The 26,721-nt window shown below is 41.4% G+C and overlaps 1 protein-coding gene across 11 annotated transcripts in view; it reads right to left on the bottom strand.

The window, feature by feature from the left end:
* Window positions 1–26,721, bottom strand: part of ADAM22 (ADAM metallopeptidase domain 22) — a 273,466-nt gene that overhangs the window by 230,305 nt on the left and 16,440 nt on the right. For all 11 annotated transcript variants that reach the window (XM_066238167.1, XM_066238155.1, XM_066238156.1 and 8 more), the window contains exon 3: window positions 2,544–2,620. In XM_066238167.1, the coding sequence (XP_066094264.1) occupies window positions 2,544–2,620 (77 nt within the window). The remainder of the gene's footprint in view (window positions 1–2,543; window positions 2,621–26,721) is intronic.

Below are 26,721 nucleotides of genomic sequence, written 5' to 3'. Positions count from 1 at the left end.
CTCCTTCAGGAACAGAGCAGAACACGCCAGGCCTCAGATTTCTCCAAAGGAAATAGTGTGGTTTGGGCAGAATGGGCATGAATAAATATCCCTTCTTTGTTTGAAAACTGAAAGTCAAGGTGTGACAAATGTCAGGAACTAGAAACCAAGGCCAGGGCTAGGCACAGAATGATGACTTAAAGGGGGGATGGGAGTCACTGAAATAGAAACCTAGGAACCCGACTTTCCAAGTCCCATCTAAAGAGATATGTGCAGCTTTTTGGATGCTAGTCCCAAACACTGATCCTCCTTTCCTTTCTTGCTGCCGCCCTTCCCTGACTGACAGCCATCCTCATCCCGTCACCTCCTCTGTCTCCTGCCTAAGTCCTGTCTCTGGTTCCCAATTCAGTGTGAAGTCCCAACAATTTCACACCTATTCTGTGTTAAGGCTACAGTATCAAGGAAAGAAAATCTCTGCCCTCAAGGAGCTTCCATTCTAATGGAAGAAAATAGACAATGAACAGAATAATGAATGAAATATGGGACATTAGTTGAGCATATGAAAACACTAGCAGTCAAATTTTTGCCCTGCAAAAAAATGACAACTTCATGTGAGTCAACCTATCTCAACCTAAATGGTGATGAATAATATTTTTAAAATTAGGCAAGGCAGGAGAACAGTAGTAGGGTGGACGGAGGAGTGAGGGCAGAGAGGGGTACAACTTCAAACCGGGCAATCAGTCTCCAAGTGCTGGAATTATAGCAGGTTGTTCTTCTGCTTTTTCATTATTTTTCTAAGGAGCATGTATGCCATTATCATAAGTGTTTCAGAACTTTAATACCAACATTACTGAAAAACAAACTGTAATAGGTCATTTAAACATGTAAATTTTAGGGTGTTTACATCAAGCAGAAATATAAGATACAGATCATATTAATATAATCTTAGTCATACCGTATGAAATTACATGAAAAAATACAGTGTGTTATAAAATATTTACTTATATATGTGCTAGGCCATTATTTTAAAAACAAAAATAAATAAATAAATTCTATTTTAATGGGCATAGTAGAAATATAATCTATGTTACATTTTTTAAATATACATTATTAAAGAAGAACCAACTCCCATTATTGGATCATCCCTATAGTCAATTTCCATATAACACAATGCTTTTTAGTATTGAAATGGTTTGTGAACTACAAAAATGTGGGAAGGGATAATTACTTATAAAATGTACCTTTTGAAACAATTTAATAAAAAAGTAAACTAACACATCAATACAGCAAAAATGGTATTACCATATTTGTAAGAAAAGTCTATAAAAATTAGAATACTAGTAAATTAATTATTAAATTACTCCATTGCACTTGGACTAAAATGACTGATGTAGCTCAGTAACCCAACAGTTCATATGATCACATGGGCTCATTCCCCAAAAGAAATCTAAGCCAGTCCTATCCAACAGAACATTCTAAGATGGAAATGTTTAGCCTTGTCCAATCAGATGACTATTAGCTGCACCTGGCTACTGAGCATTGGGAATGTGGCTGATGCAACTGACAAACAGAATCTCATGTTTTATTTAAATGAATTAATTTATATCTAAAAGCCACAAGAGGCTAGTGACTACTTACTTATCTGGATATCACAGCTCTAAGTCCTGCCTCCTACATCCTTTTTTGAGGATACACGTGGTTCCTCATTATAGGTCTTCCTTTCTGTCCTTCTAGCCTCAAATGTTCTTCCTGAGCTGCTGCATGGCTGCTTTCAGCAAAGCTGTTGGCCACAGCTGCTCAGCTCAGAAACACTGGCTGGCAGGGCCCTGGTCTTTTTCCACTTGCCCATGATAAGACGTGGAATACAAATGCTTTTTTTTACAAAAGTGAACAGACAACTAGAAGTCCTGTAAGATTTATTAAACACTGGATTTACCCAAAGGGAAGAGATTAAATCCAGTAATTTATCAAAAAACACTTTCAAACCTAACATTCTATTGGTTTAAACCTAAAATTCTAGGTAGACAAATAACAACTTCGAAAATTAGGTAGTACATACAAAATGATCCCAACTCCCTAAACCTCACAGAAATCAACTCCCAAACCAAACTGTCCAAAGGCATTATTAAGAATAACACATCACGCAACCAGTCCCCTGAATTATTAACCAAAAAGGTAACATTCTCTTTTCTGCTCTTCTTAAGAAAGATGTTTTAGTACCAAAAGTATTATTTTCACAATTTATTGTCAGTCATAGAAACCTCGGTCACTCATAGTCTTATGCAAAATATTGCAATAAGTCTTGCTCTCCATAACGTATTCTTACATCTGTTCCAGCTTCTCAATTTCAAATAGATATATATTTCCTGTTCTTTGCCAGCCTTTATACTTACAAGAGATATAATAGATATTAATATTAATAGATATAATAGTTCTAAATGTAGTATTTAACTGATAGCAGAAGATGAAGTAAAATACAGTGAGAAAACAAAACTTTACAGAATGATAAGAAAGTGGATTCAATGTGAGGGGACAGAAATAAGTGCAGCTCAACAAAGACTTACTGGTTTAGCATGACATCGAGAATAAACGAGGTTCCAAAGGCATCAACCTGGAAGCTAGCCTGGTCAACATGAGTCCGCTGCAACATCAAAAAGATAAAAGGTATTCATTATTCAGCCCTAGTAAGCAGATGATAAATATTCCTTATGATAACTTAAAAAGAGATTTACAGTATTGCAAATTAGAAAGCCAATTCATTATGGACATTAAATGCAAACAAAGCAAAATTTGCACCTTCTTAGAAGCCAAGCATTCACTAATCCGAAGTAAAGTACAACCTCACCAAGGAGGGCAAGTTCCCTACCTTGCTGGTTTGTCTCACGTAGCTAAACATTCCATTTCCAGGAAGACTGAACTTCCTTCATTTTATTCTCTATTAACTGACTGGCTCCTTTAACATTAAGTTTTGTACATTAAAAGAGAAATAGAGCAAAATATAAGAGTAAAATAATACAGTGAATATGACCTAAAAAACCTTTCCATGCTGTCACAAATACATCCTTTAAAAATGTGTGAGTTCTAATTTACCAAACACAATTTCATAGAGGTTTCCACATCGAAGAGTGCGACTCAACCTCTGCCCATCCACTGCAAATACCATCTATCAGAACTTTCTTGGGAAAAAAAAATTGCTAATTCCTCATGTCATTTTTGGAACTCCCAGAGAAAATCACCAAGGGACTCTAAACTAAAAAATATATAGTATTACCAACAATATAATATTACTGTATTGAATAACCATGCGCATTAACTGAAAAAGAGGAGGAAGCAAAACCATTCACTCTGTTTGACTCCCTGAATACTGAGACCACCTATATCTAAGCAGTAGGACTGTGAATTATTTGAATTTTTAATTTATATGTTTCTATAGTATCCCAAAATTTTAAGATAAATATGCATAAATCCTACAGTGCAAAAACAAACACTACTTTAGAGATAAGGACCATCTGAGCGACTGAATTTATATAGCGTGCGAAGCAGATGGCCTTGCGGCTCCCTGAGAACCAGTGCCTCGTAGGCAGGAACGCCCTCGGGTCCTGTGGGCATTAAGGGCAGCTGAACCACCCCTGGGCTTTTCACACACAGTAAGTTATGGTATCAGGTGGAAGAAAGTGCTTAATTAATAATAATAAAGCTTTTTGGAAAGGAAGGATAACTCTTATTTTCAAGTATTTAAGGGGGGGGGGGGCGAGCAGTAGCTCAGTTGCAAACATGCCAGTCCTCACGGAACCCCAAGGACAAACTCTCTGGACACCTCTCAGCCCATTAACTTCATGAACTCTCCATCCTTCCTAGTAACACCCAGCTCGTGCCACATTCTCACTTCTTGTTTACTTTTATGATCATTCTTGGAGTCACATCATATTTTTCATTTCTGCCACAGATCATATCCTCTCCGACCTTCCTAAAATCGACATCATACCAAATCCCAAAGAAGACCCAGATTTTCTACTATGTCCAATACAAACCTTCTCTCCCTGGATATTAAGATCTACAATCACCTCCCCCACCCAGGACACAATGGTACCCAAGTCCTCAAGGACCACCCACACCACATTCACACTCAGGTCTCTTCTCTGTTCTTTAATTCAACAAGCTACATACATTTCAACTTGTTCTGTGGTTTTCACCCGTCACTTCTGCTGAGTGCTTTTCTGAACCAGACCCTAGGCAGTGATCTTCACCAATCCCATTTCTCAGAAATGGCCTTATCTATCCTTCAAGACTGAGATCAAATTCCTTCTTGTATTAGTCTTTGGCAGACTAATAACAAAGCCGGACAGACTAGGTGGCTTTCACTACAGAAATGTATTTTCTCAGAGTTCTGGAGGCTAGAAGTCCAAGATCAAAGTGTTAGCAGATTTGGTTTGCCCTGAGGCCTCCTCCCTTGCCTTGCAGACAGCCACCTTCCCACTGTGTCCTCACATGACACAGTGCATGTGTGCCCCTGCATATCTCCCTCTACCTCTCTGTCTACTTACCTCTCTCCCACCCCCTCTTTTCCCTCTTTTCTTATAAAGACATCAGTCATATTGGATCATTGCCCACACTTACGATCTCATTTACCCTTAATTACTTCTTTTAAGGCCCTATCACCAAATATAGTCACATTAGGAGGTATGGCTTCAGTATATAAATTTTGAAGGAACACAGTGCAGCTCAAACACTCCTCTTCCACAAAGTCTTCCCAGCCTCTTCCAGCCGCCTTCTCCCCGCCTCCTCAGTACCATTCAGTCTGACATCAGGGACGGAGTACTGGCCAGCATCAGGTCAGCACTCAGTCTGACATCAGGGACGGAGTACTGGCCAGCATCAGGTCAGCACTCAGTCTGACATCAGGGACGGAGTACTGGCCAGCATTAGGTCAGCACTCAGTAAGTATTTCCTCACTAATTCATTTGAGTATTTTATCAATCACCTGGATACATAAATGAATAATTGAACCACTATAAATTACTTGCTTATAAAATGCAGTCTTTCCATCAGGGTGGTTCTTAATGCCATGCCAACAGGTCATGTCTTTCCTTTTGTCTGAAAGCTCTTTCTCTCCTGAAGCACTAACTACCATGTTTTGGGAACAGACTGAGGAAAGCTCTGCTTACCAAAACTGATGCCTCCATTGAAATGAGCCTCTATCTTCTCAGTTGTTTCCTCCACATTTACTGTGGTGAACAGGGCAGAGGCCACATCTCATTCAACATAGTATCATGACAGCGTGGACCAAATAATATCACCATTGCTTTTTAGCAAGAACTTTACTGCTTGCCTTAATTCTGCTCATTCTTATATTTTCTTTTTCCTGTAGCTTCATTTTACATTTGGTATTTTATTTTACTGATCTCATCCATGTCCCAAGGAGAAACATGTTACTAACACTCAAAAGAAAATCTATGGACAGTATTTTTAACTGCTGTTCAGTAAAGAATGTTTGCATTATTGATAGTAGGAGGAATAGGAGTGTATTAATATAGTTTTCATGTAAGGAAGGCTTCCTTAGACTGTACCAAGATTGATTCACTCAACAAACATCTGAGAGTCTACCAAGCACTGGGGCCTATCTAGACTTGGCAGACAACGTAGTAGAGAAGACTGACCAAGTTTTTACACTAGTGAGATAAAAAGTGACAGTAAGGCCCTGGCCGGTTGGCTCAGCGGTAGAGCGTCGGCCTGGCGTGCGGGGGACCCGGGTTCGATTCCCGGCCAGGGCACATAGGAGAAGCGCCCATTTGCTTCTCCACCCCCCCCTCCTTCCTCTCTGTCTCTCTCTTCCCCTCCCGCAGCCAAGGCTCCATTGGAGCAAAGATGGCCCGGGCGCTGGGGATGGCTCTGTGGCCTCTGCCCCAGGTGCTACAGTGGCTCTGGTCGCGGCAGAGCGACGCCCCGGAGGGGCAGAGCATCGCCACCTGGTGGGCAGAGCGTCGCCCCTGGTGGGCGTGCCGGGTGGATCCCGGTCGGGCGCATGTGGGAGTCTGTCTGACTGTCTCTCCCCGTTTCCAGCTTCAGAAAAATACAAAAAAAAAAAAAAAAAAAAAAGACAGTAAAATGACAGAAAATAAACAAAGCAATTAAAGAAAAAAAGTTTTAAAATATACTATTCTTTGCTTTAATAAAAGATAAACAGGTGACCGGGGTAGGTGGATTTCTAGGTGGTCCTGGAAGCTTCTCTGAGGAGGTGACATCTCAGTGACAACCTGAATGACTAGAAGAGATCTAAGGCAGATGGAATAATGGCCCCATATGTGCCCACACCCTAAATCCCAGAACCTAGGGACAGCTTGCCTTACCTGGCAAAAGGGACTTGGCAAATGCGATTAAATTAAGGACACTGAAGTGAGGAGACTACCCTGGATTATCAGGTGGGCCCAATCCAACCAGAGTCTGTCAGGGTCAGAGTCAGGGTCAGGGTCAGGGTCAGGGTCAGGGTCAGAAAAGGGGATGCAAACAGAGATTAGAACGAGGTGAAGAAAAGACTGCATGCCAAGGAATGTCTAGAAATGGGAAAAGCAAGAAACAATTCTCCCCTAGAGCCTCCAGACACAGCACAGCCTTGCCAAGACTTTCATTTCAGCCATTTAGACCCATTTTGGGCTTTTGCTATCCAGAACTTTATGAAAATTACTGTCCTGGCCAGACAGCTCGGCTGGTTAGAGTGTCGTTCCAAAGCACAGAGGTGGCCAGTTCCGTCCCCAGGTCAAGGCACACACAGGGACAGGCTGATGTTCCTGACTCTTCCTCTCTCCCTTTCTCTCTCACTAAAATCCATAAATAAAATTTTAATTATTTTTTGTTGTTTTATGACACTAAGTCTGTAGTGATATATTACAGCAGCAACGGAAACTAATACAGCACCTCTGGCAATGTTCTTGAACATTTGAAAAAGCAGCTTCAACAAAGACCAGGTTCCACCATGTGCAACGTCCCTTTCCTCCGTGGCTCGATTATCATCAAAGCACCGACACCACGAGACACAGGACCAAACAGAAGACTTTCCGGCCAAACCTCACTCCTTGTGGTGACCACTAAGACAAATGTCAGCATGGATTCCTCACGTTCTGTGTGGTCTTCTACCACTCAGGAGTCTACCTCCCGCATAACTTTGATCCAACAAGTATGCCCAAGAAAAGAAACGTATTTCCTACTTCACATTAGCTGACAGACATAAGAAATTAAGTAGAATTACACTGAATTCATGTGGTACTAATAATCCAGCTTATTATTCAACACTGTTGACATGAGCCTGGGTAGCTCTCAGAAAGTTAATCTTAGGCTTTGCCGTTTTGGTTTAAAGAAAAAGAAAATGAATGTTTGAGAAGAAAGAGCTAGTACAGTATCAGGATTTTCCCCTGGGGGGTGGTGCCTAACATATATTGCCAAAGGAAAATTCTAATATTTATTAACTTTACTTGAAGATTAAAAGCTAACTGCTCTCAGAGGTATTTGGAAAATATCATTTTTCTGAAATGCATTCTTTCGAATTACTACATAGGCATAATTTGTGATTTTAAAAACCATGAAACACTTTAGTGCCATACAATAATATGGAAAGAACCCCTAGAGCTCATATAAGACAACATCCTTCCTGTACAAATAAGAAACTGACGCCAGGGTGGGCAGACGTCCTTCCACAGTCACACTAGTGGGCGCCGAGCGGGCGCTTCGGCCCCGGCAGCCTTCCGCCATGTTCCCCCTCGCCCTCGCCCTCAACCTGCAGGTGCTGGCGGGTTTCCTGGGCTCTGCTCTGGAGTCATGACAATGCATCTTTAGAGTGTACGAAAAGAAACTTAATTTAAAAAATCTTTAGCCCTGGCCTGTTGGCTCAGTGGTAGAGCGTCAGCCTGGTGTACAGAAGTCCCGGGTTCTATTCCAGGCCAGGGCACACAGGAGAAGCACCCATCTGCCTCTTCACCCCTCCCCCTCTCCTTCCTCTCTGTCTCTCTCTTCCCCTCCCGCAGCCAAGGCTCCATTGGAGCAAAGATGGCCCGGACGCTGGGGATGGCTCCTTGGCCTCTGCCCCAGGCGCTAGAGTGGCTCTGGTCACGACAGAGCGACGCCCCCTGGTGGGCGTGCCGGGTGGATCCCAGTCGGGCACATGCGGGAGTCTGTCTGTCTCTCCCTGTTTCCAGCTTCAGAAAAATTCAAAAAAAATAAAAATAAAAAATAAATAAATAAAAAATCTTTATAACTGTTTTCATTAGAAAAATCAACATTACCACATCTGACACATTCTAAAGCCAATCTGATTATAACCTTAGAAATTAAGAATTAGGGTTTAAAATGTGTGTGGAAATCCATCATTAATGGGGAAAAAACTGCAGAGGCATGGTAGAGTATGTGTGTGTGTCTGTGGGTTTGAAGGACCGAAACAAGCAGTGAGGTTGACATTTGTAGAAGCCATGAAACAAAAGACTAAGGGAGAAAAATGCAAAAATATAAAATAACCAGATGGCAAACAAACTTAATAAACCAATATAATTACATAAGGATAATTTTAATTTCAAATTTCAAAAATGAATCATAGAATTTTAGGACTAGAAGAACCTGATACAGATTGAGGTCTGTTTATTATTCATGGGCAATAGCTGAAATTTAAATATGAAGTTATAACCCCCCTGCTCCTTATGTATTTTGCTTCTTGACAGCCTGTCTCTTTCTCCTCATGTCTCCTAAAGCCAGTGAGCTGGGGACCACCTACAAATCCCAAACAGCAAATACAGAAGAACTTTTCAAGACTGCCTTCTTCATAACCATTCCTTAAAGCAAAGTTGACACTAAAACTTTCATGGTAGAATCAGAACTCTGACACAAGGAGGAAGACAAGAGTTTTAATTAAGTCCAACTTGAATAATGCATCACTGACTACCAGTGGGTGGGAGCACTGTCAGTCAAATGGTACTGTGCAACATGGTAACTGTGAAAGCGATGAATGTTATTTAAAATTCTTCAATGCAAGTAACAGAATCTTTAGCTATTCTGCATCTGAAATACTTCTTTGCCATCTGATTACTTCAACTTAGTTTTTCAAAACATGCAAGTGTAATTAATAATGTCTAGTACACTGAGTTCAATTAAAATATATATATACCAATAACCACTCACATACATTATCTTACTTTTTCTACATCAGAGGAGGCCAATTAAAAGGCCACAATAACTTCACTATAATTACTCCACTGCCTTATGTGAACTTGTGACAAAAGAGCTCACTGAGACTGATACCACATATCAACGTTAAGATTAGTCATTCTGCCTTGGCTGGTTGGCTCTGTGGTAGAGTGTCGGCCTGGTGTGTGTGGAAGTCCCAAGTCCAATTGCCGGTCAGGGCACACAGGAGAAGTACCCATATGTTTCTCCACCCCTCTTGCTTCTCTATCTCTCTCTTCTCCCCTCATGCAGCCATGGCTCGATTAGAGCGAGTTGGCCCCAGGTGCTGAGGATGGCTCCATGGCCTCCACCTCAGATGCTAAAAAAAAAGAAATGGCTCCAGTTGCAACAGAGCAATAGGCCCCAGATAGGCAAAGCATCGCCCCCTAGTGGGCTTGTCAGGTGGATCCCAATTTGGCACATGCAGGAGTCTGTTTCTGCCTCTCCTCCTCTCACTAAAAAAAAACCAAAACAAACAAAAAAAAAAGATTCCTCATTCTAGAATTTGTGTAGCCACATTAGCAAGATAGTTGTCCTTGGGCTAATTAAGATACAGAACTAATTTTACGAAGCAGAACTATATTACAATGGCATTTGTTAACAGAAGATTATATTCAATAGTTCTACCTAATATATAGTGTTTTCTAACCATATACCTATATCTATGACTTTTTGTTAAATACCTCTCCCCTTTCCATCCAGTCAACTCAATCATGCCCATAACTTTCATAAACTGTATTATATAATATATTGTATTAATTTGCATATCATCTTTACCCAAACTATTCATAAAATTCAACCTTCTGCATTGAGTATCATAAGAACAATAGATAATGGCAGCAGGACATTTTAAAATAAAATGAGATAAAACAAAAACATGATCTTTAAAATCAAGCAGAGCTTTTTGAATTCTGGGTCTCCCATTTACAAATTAGGGCAAAATGTTTAAAGTCTCTAAACCAAAAGTCCTCATCTCTAAAAGAGAAAAATAATAATACACACTGTAGGTTTATTGTTATAACTAAAGGATAAGTTAGAGTCCATTCAACCTTTGGGAAGTGCAGATCGTATGTCAGAGGAAATATACATATCAGGCCCTGGGGGACAAAAAGAAGAGTTATCATGCCTGACCACTGGTGGCGCAGTGGATAGAGCGTTGGGCTGGGATGCGGAGAACCCACATTCGAGACCCCAAGGTTGCCAGCTTGAGCGCGGGCTCATCTGGTTTGAACAAGGCTCACCAGCTTGAGCCTAAGGCCGCTGGCTCGAGCAAGGGGTCACTAAGTCTGCTGTAGCCCCACAGTCAAGGCATTGATGAGAAATCAATCAATGAACAACTAAGGAGCTGCAACGAAGAACTGATGTTTCTCATCTCTCTCCCTTCCTGTCTGTCTGTCCCTATCTATTCCTCTCTCTGACTCTGTCTCTGCCACCAAAAAAAAAAAAAAAAAAAAAAAGAGTTGTCATGGTCCCTGCATCCAGGAACCCCAGTCAAAGACAGGAGCTGCTGAACAAGTCACAGAATATTTAAAAGTCCAATAATAGATGTACATACAAGACACAACAGCAGCCCTCTGACTGTAGAGGGCTAAGGAGTTGAGGAGGTGTTACTCAGATGACAATGCAGAAGAAAAGTACTCCAGGCAAAAGGACCAACAAAGGCACAAAAATAGGAAATGTTCACCACATTCAGGGAACTGTAAGAAATACTGTATTCCAGAGGCAGAAAACGTGAGACATCTACTGTTGGAAAACGGGCTGGAACTACAGATGCCAAAGAACTTGTAACCAGTCGTTCTCAATCCTCGCTGCACATTAGACCTGCTTGGGAAGCTTGTTAAAAAATACCAGTGCTCAGAGCCCACCCACAAAGATTCTGATTCATTTAGAATCAAAATATTTGGCATCAATATTTTCAAAAAGCTACCCATGTGATTTTGAGGGTGGCCAAGGGTTGAGAACCACTATTATAAACCAATGTCAGAAATGCACTCTTTATTCTGAAAATAACAGTATAACAGATGTTCAGTAACCAACAGCTCCCTTCCTTTCCCTTCACAATTTATGACAAAATATGTTTAATTCTAAAAACTGATAGCTACTTACAGAATTCCCACATATTTCTTGCAAGTAAAGTCAATGTTCATTTGACAATTTACTGCCTCAGTTTTGTTGGTGAGTTCAATCAAACAAATAAAAGTTTTAAAAGGTTTTTCTTTTATTATTTTAAAAAAGGAGGGGAAGGGTAAGAGAAAGTAAGAAAGGAAGAAAGAGAAATTCCATGTAGTGGCCTCCCCGAATAAATTAATTGAGGGCCTTCCAGAAACATCTCTACACACACTTTATCATACTGCCTCACACACAGGAGACTCTCAACACACTTGTTTTCTAAATAAGGAAAATAAAGGAGCAATAGATTAAAATTCCCTCGATATCTTTTTTTTGTGTGTGGGACAAAGAGAGAGATACGGAGAGAAACAGATAGGGCCAGACAGACAGGAAGGGAGAGAGATGAGAAGCATCAATTCTTTGTTGCGGCACCTTAGTTGTTCATTGATTGCTTTCTCATTTGTGCCTTGACTGGGGGGCTACAGCAGAGCAAGTGACCCCTTGTTCAAGCCAGCGACCTTGGGCTCAAACCAGATGAGTTGGCTCAAACCAGATAAGCCTGCGCTTAAGCTGGTGACCTCGGGGTTTTGAACCTGGGTCCTCTCAGTCCCAGTCCGATGCTCTATCCACTGCGCCACCGCCTGGTCAGGCTTCCTTGATATTTTTTAAAGAGCTACCCATGTAAGTCTAACATGCAGCCAATTCCCATGGAATTCTCTAGTTGAACTTGTTCTCCAATTCAAATTCAAATTCTTGATATTGACTTGGATGTGAAAAAAATTAAAGTAAACATGTTTAATTGATGTGAACATACCGTTGTTTTGGGATGTATTACCCCAGTACCGGAGTAAGCATGTGGCACTCAGTACCCAGGAATGCCTAGATAAAGCCGTATGAGCCACAAAAAATGGCTTTCCTTAGATAAGATGGGCTCCTGAGAGGCATTCCGAAACTTGCCTGGCTGAGTTTCCAGTTCTGGCGGCACTGAAAGCCCTTGATGCTGTGATCCCCGGTGGCCGAGGACCTTACTTCCAGTGGCCCCTGCTGCGAAGGCTGGAGGCAGAGAGCAGTGCTGACACTGGCACCAGGGTGATGTTCTCACCCTCATTCAGGAAGTCAGGCAGCCTCATTACCTATTTATGCTCCAGCTATTTTCTGACAGATCAGTCTCTCCATCATCTTGGCCATTAACCTCCCATTACTAGGCCTTCAATTTAAGGTCTGCACAAGAAAACGCTTACTCACATAATCTTGAAAGTCTAAGCCTTTAAGAGCTTTAGTAGACTGAGGACAATACAATATTAAGTCATACTGAGCTGTAATTAAATCTGAATGCAAGGAACCCCAATAGTTGAAAGCAATGAAATAAGCACACACAGTCCTCAGATGAATCAGCTCTGGGAAACTGGTACTCTTCTTTAATGCAAGAACGACGTAGAAGAAAACTGAGACCTTTTCCTCGCCCCACTATTGACTTGAAATATGATTTGGAGGGAAGTTACTAGAACTTACTGTGTGCCTCAGCTTGTTATCCCCCATATGCAGACTGAATACAGCATTCAGCACAGAATGCTATGAGAAAAACACTTAAAAATTGTTTACGGTCAAAAGAACATATGAAATCTTGTTGCAACAAACAAATATTCTAACTACTGAGAGCTAAATATAAGACAGGTAAGAAGAACAGAGGAGGGAAAGGGAGGAAGCAGTTTAACTATTGCGTTCTCAAAAAAATAACTGTAGTCATTTTAGCTGTAAATCAGATCATTCTGAGCACAGGCCTGGAAGGAAGGGTTGTCCCTGCGAGCCAGGACACAGACTCTCCTGGAGGCGACATCAGAAATAGGCCAAGTCTGAAGAACAAAAATAAGAATGGGGAGTTCTTCACATCAAGATTCACTTCGTCAAGTTCTGTCACGTCAATAGATTTTTGTTTGCTTGCTTAATTTCATCTTCCTTACATAGGTATCGGAGGCATCTGACAGTTCAGGCTCACTGCCACTAAAGATCCACCACCAATTGTTTGAAGGAAAAAAACCCCAGAAATATCACCAAATAAAATCCCATAAAGAACAGTTGGCACATAAGAATTCCATAGAATTTCTTTGGGAAATGAATTTATACAGGGTAAAAAGGCTTATTCTCTCCTGGAACGAAAGACTAAGACTGCATAATTCTAGAAGACTTTCTGCTCACACATATACAATACATTCACATACACATACACACATACATCTCCACATACACACTGAACTTTAAAAGAATCAGGTTCATTCTTTACTACCTCAACTGATCAAAAGTTTTCAAAGAACAGAGTCAAGGAAAAATCTAAGTAAAATATTGCAAGAGCAAAGCTTCTGCTTAAAACAAGGGGAAAAAGGCAGCAAAATTCTAATGTCAAATATATGCGAAAGGTGGTTTTTCATCTTTAACTTGACAGTCACCTACCAAAGGCATTCTTATTGGGACACAAAATGAGAGAATTCCAGGGACATGAATCCCTACAAATGTATACATTTCTTTTTCATTGCTGTTGTTCTATTTCTCAAGTAGCTAAAATAAAGATTGGTAGGAAGAACAAACTAGTTATCTTAATTACCACAATGATGAAGGGGAGAATGGATAGAAAAGCGTCAGAGAGAGAATGAACAGATTACCAGCCATCTCTGAGTAAACCGTGTCTCATAATTATGGAATCTCTCAATACATGTACAGGTTAAAACATAGCAAGAATATGTTACAGAGATTCAATAAGACATGAATCTGCCCCCAACATTCTTAAACTGATGGGCTCCCACATACTACCAGCTGATGTCTCTTGCCCTTAAATTACAAGATAATTGAAAGAATCCATTCATGACACATTTGCGAGAAAACACAAATACCCACTAAGAAAATTTTGTTACATGTGCTGTGTTACATGTATTTGGTCTACAGTCTTTTCGGAATACTGCGAGTTACTAGGAAAACTCTGAGAGGTAGCAAAGTAATGAAATTATTCTGTTAGATAAAAGTGTAACAGCAGAACCAGCTCAGACTGATCTTACTGTTTCTCACCAGATACGGAATTGTTTTTCAAAGACAAAAAAAACAAACCACAAGTCAGGCAGCCAAAGCATGGGCAGAGGAGAAAATTTTAACCCCAAATAGTACCCATACCCAAACTATCACCCCCAACCCCAGCTTTACAGAATAAACAAGCTGAGACTTGACGGGACTCAATCACCACTGGAATCCTTTCAGAAATGAAGGGTCCACTGTTCAAGGTCTGGTGCTGAAGCCCCCAACACATCTCATCATAAATGGTCCGACTGCAAAGCCCTCCATTTGAAAGCTGCCCACCAGCACTTCCACACACCGGCCCATCCTTCCCTAAGCCCTTAGATTGCACCCCAAACCCCTAATTGGGGAAAGAGATCTGAGCCTTGCCTCCTTTCTCCTTGCTGGTCAACCTCACAAGAACGTATTTTCTTTTCTCAGAAGCCAGTGAAGCAGTATTGGCTTCTGAGTGTCAGGCAGCAAGCCCTTGCTTAGCACCAAGAGTAATGAAAGAAACTCTAAGAATTACTTTTACTTACACCTCTGTTATTTATTAGTGCTAGTCACTATTAGCTGCTGCAATAAATAGACCAATCCTGTCACCTAATCCTTACCACTAAACACTTTCCTATTAAAGGGAAATGCCTTTTAAAAATACATTGACTGTAAATTAAAAACAAAAACAAAAACAAAAAAGCAGGGACTTCTGAGATACTATTATTAGGAGAGACAAAAGAGAAAAACAAAACCTAACAATTCAAGTCACATTATTTATTGTACATCCAATAATGCTCATATGTAAACATGTGTGCACACAAGTGTGTATACTGGTTCATTACGGGAGGGAAAACTTGTAGCCAACTGGGACCTAGAAAGTATATACTTGCTTCATTAAACAAGCTAACTGTAGGACTGGTTATTCCAACCCGAAACAGCCTGAACAGAAGGAAAAACTGCAGCCATATTAGAGGGAGACAGGACTCAGATCATCACTAAGGTGTCTTCCAGACCTGGGACGTGCTGACACTGGGACATGCTGACAGGGTCCAGTGATGAAAAGTCAGAATGAAATGCAGACTATCCCTTAGCCCTGAAATATATCTTCCCCCCAGAAAAACAAAACAAAACAAAACAAAACAAAAAACAACTGTGGAGATTTCTGATCATTGTTATGACTTTATATCTGAATATAAAAAGAAAAGAAAGTCCTTAGTCTCACTACTCTTTTCTTCACTAACATGAACTCAGCTCTTGATAGAGGAAAAATTCATGTAAAAGGCTGATGGTAAAGAGAAGCAAACAGAACCACAAGAAGTTATGGCCGCCTTAAGGCAGGGTGGAGGGGCTTGGGAGCCCGTAGCTAAATTAGAGCTCCTCATTCCTCTATCTGCTTCAACTCTGGGCTTTCACAAAGGAGCATGCATGCAGAGCCACTAAACTGTTTTCAATGTTCCATACACGACCCAGGTCTCTATGCTGATGTGTTTTGAAATAAAGTTGAATAAACCAAACTCTCTAGGTGTTGCCTCCTCTAGGGGCAAATTAGAGCATTTTAATGAGGCCTCTGTGCATCTCACATGCTGGCTTAAAGAAAAGATTCCTAAAAGACACCCTGACTCTCTCTTATAAAGGAAAAAGGCTGGGCAGTCATTCTTTCCGCCCGTTTCATGATAAGACTTTTTACTCTGTGTTGCTCTGAAGCAAATGAATACTTTGAAGTAACATGGAGTTCACTTTTCAATTAGTTTATTAAATGATACCCTGGGAGGATTTATTAACTTCTGAGAAGTATGTAGGTAGTTGCTCCGAGCTACCCACGCTGACTTCCTGGGAGGCTGCCTCCTGCCAAGGACTCCTAAAACATTCCCGAGCTCAGCATCCTCAGCAAACTGCCAGCACGCTGTCCTCTTGGTCCTTCTCTGGCCTTCCCGACGTTTCCACCATCTTCATTCCACTACCTGGTACTGAACCCCGACCACACGCACAGGACTTCATGAGAACCAGAGCCAACTCTGAGAAAGACGCAGTACTGCCTACACATATTTGTTGTCTGGAAAGACACATCACCACTATACAAGGCAGTAATACCGTTTCCTCGAAAATAAGACATGACCTGAAATAAAGACCTAGTGCAATATTTTTCAAGCTTAGAAATATAAGGCCTCTCCTGAAAATAAGACCTAGCACATCTTTAGGAGCAAAAATTAATATAAGCCACTGTCTTATTTTCAGGGAAACACTGTATAATCCAGTGCTAAACTCTTTTTGTTCTAAAGAGTTTTGTTTTAAAATTCTCAGCAGTAGAGCCCTGACTGGTTGGCTCAGAGGTAGAGCCTTGGCCCGGCATGTGGAAGTCCCGGGTTTGATTCCTGGTCAGGGCACACAAAAGAAGCGCCCATCTGCTTCTCCACACTTCCCCCTCTCCTTCCTCTCTGTCTCTCTCTTCCCCTCCCACAGCCAAGGCTCCATTAGAGCAAAGTTGGCCCAGGCGCTGAGGATGGCTCTATGGCCTCTGCCTCAGGCACTAGAATGGCTCCGGTTGCAAAGGAGCAATGGCCCAGATGGGCAGAGCATCGCCCACTGGTGGGCATGCCGAGTGGATCCCGGTTGAGCACATGCAGGAGTCTGACTGCCTCCCCACTTCTAACTTCAGAAAAAATACAAAAAAAAAACCCAATAAAATAAAATTCTCAGCAGTAGTCTGACCAGGTGGTGGTACAGGAGATAAAGCATCAGACTGGAATGCAGAGGAGGAGCCAGGTTCAAAATCCCTAGGTCGCTGGCTTCAGTGTGGGCTCATCTGGCTTGAGTGCAGGGTCACTGGCTTGAGCATGGCATCATAGACATGACCCCATGGTCGCTGGCTTAACCCCAAAGGTCGCTGGCTTGAGCAAGGGGTCACGCTGCTCTGCTGTAGCCCCCCAGTCAAGGCACACATGAGAAAGCAATCAATGAACAACTAAGGTGCTGCAATGAAGAATTGATGCTTCTCAGCTCTCACCCTTCCTGTTTGTCTGTCCCTTTCTCTGTCACTCTCTCTCTCTCACACACACACACACACACACACACACACATACACAATCTCAGCAATTACTTATTAAAAGTTTCAGTGGGCTAAAGTTCCAGATTCTACAGTCCAGTTTCCTGTTTCAAAGTCTACCTCCAAATCTTCCCAACCCGAATGTCTTGAGCAGATGATGAACTCTCTATGCCTCAGTTTCCCCATTTAGTAAACGGAACAACAGTACAACCTCTGGGAAGACTGAATATATATAAAACCCACTATTTCTTATTGTGCCATGTGAGCAGAAGTCTGAGCATGTGTGGATAGAACTTTGTGTTACATCCAGGAGTCAGAATCGTTCCCCCTCCACTTCCAGATGACAATTCCTCTTGAACTCTCTGTTTGAGGCCCATGCCTTACAACTACACCACCTCCAGTCTCAACTCTGCACCAAATGTGTCCGTATTCCCAACACGTAGCGCCTTGCTTGGCCCAAAGTATGTGCTCACTTAACAAAGGTAAAACAAATCTGGCAACTGTCATCTCATAATAATATGAACAAAAGTTATTTTGCAAATTGAAATTATCCAAAAATATAACTCAGGAATATAACTGTAATGAAGGCTGCTTTCTTTGTTAGTTCTCTAGTACAGGGGGTCCTCGGGTTACGAAAGTCTAGGCATACTACATTTCGAGTTTACATCGCTCACTCTCATAAGAATGTAAAAAAATTGAGACGTGTTTTGGCTTATGCTGTTAAGTGTCATACTTATAAACCACATGGACAAACTAGTTTGGTTGCACGTGGTGGATGAATATGCAATAACGCAGCATATGAGGGAGTTGGCGTCCCTGGTATGCTTACCTACTCCATTTTTGGCTTAGTTGTGTTTTTATGTTCTAGATTATGGTTTTACAACTGTGTTAGGATAGGTAAGTGACTTACGCTAGGGTACGTTTGACTTACACCAAAATTCGGTTACGTCACTGTCATAGGAATGGAACTGTGTCATAACCCAAGGACCCCCTATATTTATAAGCACTATCTTTGTTATAGAGTATATAGTCATTACCAGCACATTCATTTCACTGATTGTCCTTAAAATCTTCTAATTTGTATTCCTGTGCTCACTGTATTCAACCAGAATTTGTTAGTGAGTTTGGCAGTCATTTAGCTACATGACTTGAACTATGCAATGTCTTTGGGTCAGAGAGAAAGGGCTGGAAATTTGAGCTTTAGGGAACCTACATGATTCAGTTTCCACCTGTGAGGACACAAACATCTATCAAAACATTTGAAGAAATGACTGTTGAACTCATTTTATAAGCTCTTGAGACAGTTGGTCAAACCCATTTGAAGTCTGTCCTAATGCTGAATCATCTTATTTTCCTCCTAAATAGCTAACAAAACTTTCTTAATGCAATTTAGGTCTCCTTTCTCCATTTATGAAACAGGATATGTTCAGAGATGACTGGAAAGTATGCCTCTCATCAGTTAGGCACAGTAGAAATGATTTGCTACTTCATAGGCTTTATGGCAGGCTAGCACTAAAATGATCTACCATCCACATGGGATGGAACATCCTGCAAATAGAGTCATCCACAGCCATGTATGTACTGAACATAAAAGAGAAGTACATTTAAGTGCACAGAAGTAAGTCCGTTTTGCAAACAAGAATCCAAATGCATTATATACATATATGGGGAGTTGCTGGGAATGGATTACTTTCAGCCACCACTGTGAAAATGTGTATGGTCATCTTTAATGAGGAAATACAATCCTTTGAGAACACAAAATGAAACTGAAAATACTTCCAGGAGCATGGATAATTCCAATGATTTCTTCCCGGTACAGTTTCCAATGAGACCTCTGTCACCAATCTTCTTTGGAAGCATAGTAGTCCTGTTACTCAGACGTGATAAACAACTCTAGCCTTGGGGTCCCTGTCCGGCCTGCTCTCTCTCCCTGGAATGCTCTTCTTCACATGCCTGCCTGGCTCACTGCCCACTTCTTTCAAGACTTTTCCCAGTGTCACCTTCTCCGCGAAGCCTAATGAACTGCCCTATTACATAGAACCTGTGCTCCCCCACCCCCTCTACTCCCGATGGCCATTACCACGCTGTATTATCTTCCTTTCCTTCCAAGGCATGTACGACTTTCTAACATGCTATATCATTTACCATCAATTACATTTTTGTCTCTCTACTAGAACATAAGCTCTATGAAGAAAGAAACTTGGGTTGTTTTTTGTTATTCATTCATATATCCCAATGGCTCAGGACAGTGCGACACATTGTAGAAGGCCCTCAATAAATATTTTTGGAGTGAATGTTTAAAATGTTCACAAAACAGGCCCTGGCCGGTTGGCTTAGCGGTAGAGCGTCGGCCTGGCGTGCGGGGGACCCGGGTTCGATTCCCGGTCAGGGCACATAGGAGAAGCGCCCATTTGCTTCTCCACCCCCACCCCCTCCTTCCTCTCTGTCTCTCTCTTCCCCTCCCGCAGCCAAGGCTCCATTGGAGCAAAGATGGCCTGGGCGCTGGGGATGGCTCCTTGGCCTCTGCCCCAGGCGCTGGAGTGGCTCTGGTCATGGCAGAGCGACGCCCCAGAGGGTCAGAGCATTGCCCCCTGGTGGGCAGAGCGTCGCCCCTGGTGGGCGTGCCGGGTGGATCCCGGTCGGGCGCATGCGGGAGTCTGTCTGACTGTCTCTCCCCGTTTCCAGCTTCAGAAAAAAAAAAAAGAAAAGAAAAAGAAAAAAAAATAAAATGTTCACAAAACAAATCACAGGAAGTAATTCCATCAGACAAGACAGACAGACAGACACACACACACACACACTCTATGTTAGTGTCACTCAAAAGAGTTATTGAGCCTTCATCTGAAAAATAAAAGAACCAATGGAAGAGTTTTAATTGCAAAACTGGCAAGTTTAAACTTCACAGGAAAAAGTACAAGAATGAAAGTCTATTAAATATTTGCAATCTTCTCAGTTCCCTCATTATTCAAAGATAGGATGACAAAAAGAAACCAAGAACCTCTAGTTCTAGTGAAAACATGCCGCAGAGTACAGGAGCTATAAAAAGCCCTGATTGATAGCTCAAACATAACTAAAATACTCAACTGAAGAAGAGCCAGAAGGCACAGAGACAAGTACAGATGTCTCTCTCAAGTGAAATGTGAGGACTACTCTGACCCAGTGGCCCTGTGGAGATGGGATGTTCTGCAAAGACTCACCACGGACATCCCGCTAACACCCCAGGAACAATAACATCTGCACTTGGAGCTCTTCTCTTCATCAACACTTTCTGCAATGAGCATATGATACTAAAATCAGAGCATACGGATGTCCTCTAATAAAATTATTTCTTGAGAAAGAGAAATAATACAAACAATTAACTTTGGAAAAACGGATTTTGGAAAGACTGTTTGTTGAAAACTGTTGGAGATTCAGGAACACATGGTTGATTGATTAAGTGTTGATACATTTATTAAATATGGGAATCCACTGCAAAAAAATGGAAGTTCTTCCATTGAGCTGAAGGCTGCATCTAAATGCTGGGCCCAGAAATGTCTCAGCAAGAAACAGAACAAAGGAACTTCTGATCCCAAATAGTTCACAATGGGACCAAAAGCAATAGAATGATAAAAGGTGAAGAGCAAAACACTTTTCCAAGTGAGACGAGGGGGAGATAGAGAGACAGCCTCCCACATGCACCCTGACTGGGATCCACCCAGCAACCTCCATCTCGAGTCAATGCTCTGCATATCTAGGGCCACGCTCACAACCAAGCTATTTTTAGCGTCATCGTCAGCACCTGGGGCCGATGCACTCAAACCAAACAAGCCATGGCTGTAGGAGGGGAAGAGAGAGAGAGAAAGAAGGGGAAGTGTGGAGGGGAGAGGGTAAAGAAACAGATGGTTGCCTCTCTTGTGTGCCCTGACCAGGAATCGAGCCTGGGACATCCACACATGGGGGCAAATGCTCTACCACTGAGCCAACCGGCCAGGGTCTGTAATAAATATATCTTAAATGTAAGGCAATCTTAGTTTTCACAGAAGAGGAATGACCTTAGTCATAATAACTGCTACCTTCTATAATTTTCAGGCTTTCTTCCTCAAATAGCTGTTCCTTTATTTTACATTTTGAAATTCTTCAGATAAAACATGTTTTTAAAAAAGAAACTAAAACAAGATATCAAAATAGAACATGTTATCCTCCAATCCAGTTAAAAATATAGATTCTCAACTCAGCCTGGTTTAGGAACTATGAGTCCAACCTTTTATGCAGCTGCCTCTTAACCTCTTGGTGACTTGCTCTTCTCTCCCTTCCTCTTACCCCTGCTGGGAACAGACTAATGGAAGTTTTAGCTCCTACAGAGCTACATGGTTACTCATTCCATTCTAAAAAAGAAAAGAAAAAACAAACCCCTCCTGATACCTGAACTAATATTGGGGGGGGGGGGCACAAGAATAACTTGGTTTGCTAAATTCCTGTAAAGAATACAATGAGAACAAAGTTGTAACCAGAATTAGCACCAGGGTCCAAACTGTCCTACTTCCTGAAACAAATATTTGATATGAATCATAGCTCTTTGAAAAGCAGAAAAATCCAGTGATTTGCATACAGGAAAAATTATACACCAGTTTTATACCAAGAAATGATCATATGGAAGCTAAAAGAGAGAGAGAGAGAGAGAGAGAGAATATTTACTGAGCTTTATATGTACAGTGTGTCCGTAAAGTCATGGTGCACTTTTAACCGGTCACAGGAAAGCAACAAAAGACGATAGAAATGTGAAATCTGCACCAAATAAAAGGGAAACTTTCCCAGTTTCATACCTATTCAGTGCAGTTCAATGTGGGCTCATGCACAGATTTTTTTTTAGGGCTCCTTAGGTAGCTATCCCGTATAGCCTCTACAGACTCATCACTGACTGATGGCCTACCAGAATGGGGTTTCTCCACCAAACTGCCGGTTTCCTTCAACTGCTTAGCCCACCAAATAATGTTATTCCTATGTGGTGGCCCTTTGTTATAAATGTGCTGACATTCACGTTACACTTTGGTCAAGGATTCGAATTTAGCGAGCCACAGAACACACTGAACTTTCCTCTGTACTGTCCACATCTCGGCTGACATGGCCGTGGGCTGCTCCGCTGTATACATGGTGTTACGTCATCATCTGAGCATGCACACATGCTGCCACATCATCCTACAGAAACTGGGAGGGTTTTCCTTTTATTTGGTGCAGATTTCACATTTTTATCGTCTTTTGTTGCTTTCCTGTGACCGGTCAAAAGTGCACCGTGACTTTACGGACACACTGTATTATCTCCTTCAATCCTCAAAGTAATGTCTGAACTGGGTACTATTCCCATCGCTTTTTTATTTGTGTAAAAACTCAGGATTAGAGAAGTGAAGTGCGTGCCAAGTTCACCCAGCTAGGGAGGGGCAAAGTGGGCTTTGAATCCATAAGTCCAATTCTGGGACATCCACCTCTTAATCACTATCCTAGAATACTTTTCAAAGAAGAATACTACAAGGATTTGTTTTACTAAAAGCCAAAACTTATTATAAAACTATAGTAGATCCTTCAGTAGTAACGTAGTACACAAACAGAAAGATTCATGAAGGAAAGGGTCACTCTGGATAACACGAAAAACATTTTTTTAATCTGTCACAACTAATAATACCAGGAGAATGAGTAGATAAGCCACAAAATATTTTGGGAAGTATTTGCAGCAGAGATAACTAATGATAGAAAAGAACTCATAACATATTTAAGACACCCATACTTCAATAAGAAAAAGACAAATATCCCTCTAGGAAAATAAGGAAAGTAGGTGATTACATCATTCAAAGAAGAAATAATCACCAAAGGTGCTCTAGCTCTTCAGTCATCAGAGAAATGGAAAGTAACATAGTGAATAGTATTTCACACCCAAAATTTTAAAGTCTAATGACTCTGAATGAAAATGAAGATGGGGACACACAGAAATTCTCACGCACTGCTGGTGGAATGTAAATTGGTATTTCACTGGGTGATGTGACAACAAGTAGAGGAGGTAAAAAGGTACAATCCCTAAAAACAACAATTTCACTTCTAAATGTATGTCCCACAGAAACACACGGACATGTATACATCAACGGCATACACTGCTTATTAACAGCAAAAAATCGCAAGAAACTATCTATGAATGCCATTAAAAGGGAAATAAATGGTAGGTTTATAAAATGGAAAGCCAGTTCATAATAAAAAAGGATGAATTCAATGATTTCACCTGTACCAATAAGAAAGATTGAAAATCAAAGTTGAGAAATGGCAAAAGGATCTATAGGACACCAAATATGTATATTTAAAAACCATTCAAAACAGTTAAATTGTTTATGGAAATATTTATATAGTAAAAGTATGAAAACAAAGCCAGGATAGAGGACACCAAATTCAAGGTGATTTCCTCTGGACAGGGAGGAAAATGAAAGGAAGGGCAGCACCAACCACATCTATAATGTTATATGTCTAAAAAACCCTCGAATTTTGTTGACTCTGGATGGTGAGTACAAAAGTAGCTGTCACATTATTCTATTTTTTCTGTACATTTAAGTGATTTCAAAACAAACGTTTTACAATTATAAACATAAAAGTTGATCTAAAGAAATTTTCACCAGCACCTTCACATGGTTGATTTCAATGACACCAAAATAACAGCTAAGCCAGGGGTCGGGAACCTTTTTGGCTGAGAGAGCCATGAACGCCACATATTTTAAAATGTAATTCTGTGAGAGCCATACAACGACCTGTGTACATTATGCATTATCCAATAAAAATTCGGTGTTGTCCCAGAGGACAGCTGTGATTGGCTCCAGCCACCCGCAACCATGAACATGAGCGGTAGGAAATGAATGAATTGTAATACATGAGAATGTTTTATATTTTTAACATTATTATTTTTTTTATTAAAGATTTGTCTGCGAGCCAGATGCAGCCATCAAAAGAGCCACATATGGCTTGCGAGCCATAGGTTCCGGACCCCTGAGCTAAGGGATGAGTAACACAATCGCAGAGATGTCTGTAACACCACTGCCAGAAAAAGCACAGGAAATCAAAAGTTGCACAGGTTGACTCAACCTCCTCAAACCTTTTTACCCAGAGCTGCCCAAGGGGAAGAGCTGCCTCATAGGTATTAGGTTCATCTGTCAGGAATCCTGTAGGACCATTTTTAAAACCGTAGGTCAAATCATGACCCCTTATAGGGCTCTGAAATCGCTTTAGTGCACCATGGCAGTATTATTCAAGACAAAGAACAGAGTAGAGAGAGAAATGTACTGCTGCATGTACTAAGGATAAAAGCATCGTCTCATGATGACTTGCTTTGATTTTTAGTGTGTATGTTTTCATATATTCATATAAAACCCTTTATACAAATGTTCATAAGAGCATTGTGCATAATTCCCCAAAAGTGAAAAGAAAAACAAATATTCATCAAAATGAATGGATAAAATAATGGAATATTACTCAGCAATAAAAAGGAATGAAGTAGAAATACACGCTACAACACAAATGAAACACGAAACATTACTCTAAATGAATAAAAGCCAGTCACAAAAGAACACACAGTGTAGGATTCCATGTGTATGAAATGTCTAGAATAGGCAAATCTACGGAAACAGAAAGCAGATCAGTGGTTGCCTAGGGTGGGGTCTGAGGTGAGCAGGGCAGCAGAGAGTTTGAGAAATGTGTATGAGATTCCTTTTTGAGATGATGGAAATGTTTTACAACTGACTGTCGTGGTTGGTAGTGATTACCCAACTGTTTGAATATACTAATAAACTTTGAATTGTATACTCTTTTAAATAGGCAAATCTTATAATGTGCAAATTATATTTCAATAAAGCTCTTATAAAAACTATATATATAATCAAAATATGAATTATTTCATTCCTGAGATGATACTCCAGGTCAGCTGGAGTCATGGAAGCTGCTAAAGAGTTCATTTCTGTGGGCCAGTAACTGGGTCTTCAGAGGTTGACGGACCTTCCTCCCCACCACAGGCCCTTCTTTTCTTTTCTCACCTTAAACCTACTCTCAGAGCCTTCACTCACACTAAGCCACGTATGCTTAAATACAGCTCAGAGTGCCATCCTTCCCTATAGTCTCTACTTATTCCAAAGTGACTCTTCTCTAGCGCTGCTCTTTCCGACGGCAACCAGACGTGCAGATCTACAGGCATGAAGATTTCATTGCGTAACAGAACTCTATGGGCAATAGCTACCACTTAAGAAACCAAAAAAACATAAACATTTTATACTAAGCTGTTAGTCCCTAAAAGAGAGGTAAAAATTGGAAAAATAAATAAAAATCAAACAATTAGACAAGAATGCATTTGGAACTTACCAACAACAACAACAACAAAAAAAAAGAGGATATTTTCCTCAGTTCAAAACCACATTTAAGGCCCTGGCCGGTTGGCTCAGCGGTAAAGCGTCAGCCCAGAGTTTGGAAGTCCCAGGTTCAATTCCCAGCCAGGGCACACAGGAGAAGCGCCCATCTGCTTCTCTACCCATCCCCCTCTCCTTTCTCTCTGTCTCTCTCTTCCCCTTCTGCAGCCAAGGCTCCAATGGACCAAAGTTGGCCCAGGCGCTGAGGATGGCTCCATGGCATCCACCACAGGTGCTAGAATGGCTCTGGTTGCAAAGGAGCAACGGCCCAGATGGGCAGAGCATTGCCCCCTGGTGGGCTTGCTGGGTGGATCCCAGTCGGGCGCATGTAGGAATCTGTCTCTCTACCTCCCTGCTTCTCACTTCAGAAAAATACAAACAATAAAAACACACATTTAAAGGAAAAAAAATCAAAACTCCAAGAACAAATATCAAGGAAACTCTTTGGTTGAATATGTCACTTGAGTTCAGATCCATCAAAAATACTGTATGTCACTCTCCTAGGAGAAATACATCATTGTCTTAAAGAAAATAGAGCTCCAGGCAGCAAATGGCAAAATCTAATGAATGAAGTCACACACAAAGGTGAAATAGCTTGGCTTTATTTGGGGGAGGACTATAAGCTGACATGAATCATCACGGCACAGTGACGAGGCAGCCCAGGGACAGTGAGGTGGCTGTGCTGGTGGAGTGAAAGTGTGCCGACCCCCGTCGGGTCCCCACCACTTCCTCCAGCGTTCCCTCCCTTTCATCATCATGGCCCCACCTTTCCTAACAAACGCTGCCTCAAACCGAAAGCAAGAGGGACAGCTATTTCAGCCCAGACGCGGAGAGTGATGGTACAGTCACAGAAACCGCACACACCACATCCAGGGAGCTCTGCTGGGTCCGCAAGAATGCATGAGGGGGCGAGGCAGGGAGGTCAGAGAGAAGGCACAAGGGTGGGAG

Source organism: Saccopteryx bilineata, chromosome 7 (genome assembly GCF_036850765.1).
Source record: "Saccopteryx bilineata isolate mSacBil1 chromosome 7, mSacBil1_pri_phased_curated, whole genome shotgun sequence".
Classification (NCBI taxonomy): Eukaryota; Metazoa; Chordata; class Mammalia; order Chiroptera; family Emballonuridae; genus Saccopteryx; species Saccopteryx bilineata.
Note: the sequence above shows the minus strand (reverse complement) of the source record. Positions and strands in the feature narration are given on the sequence as shown.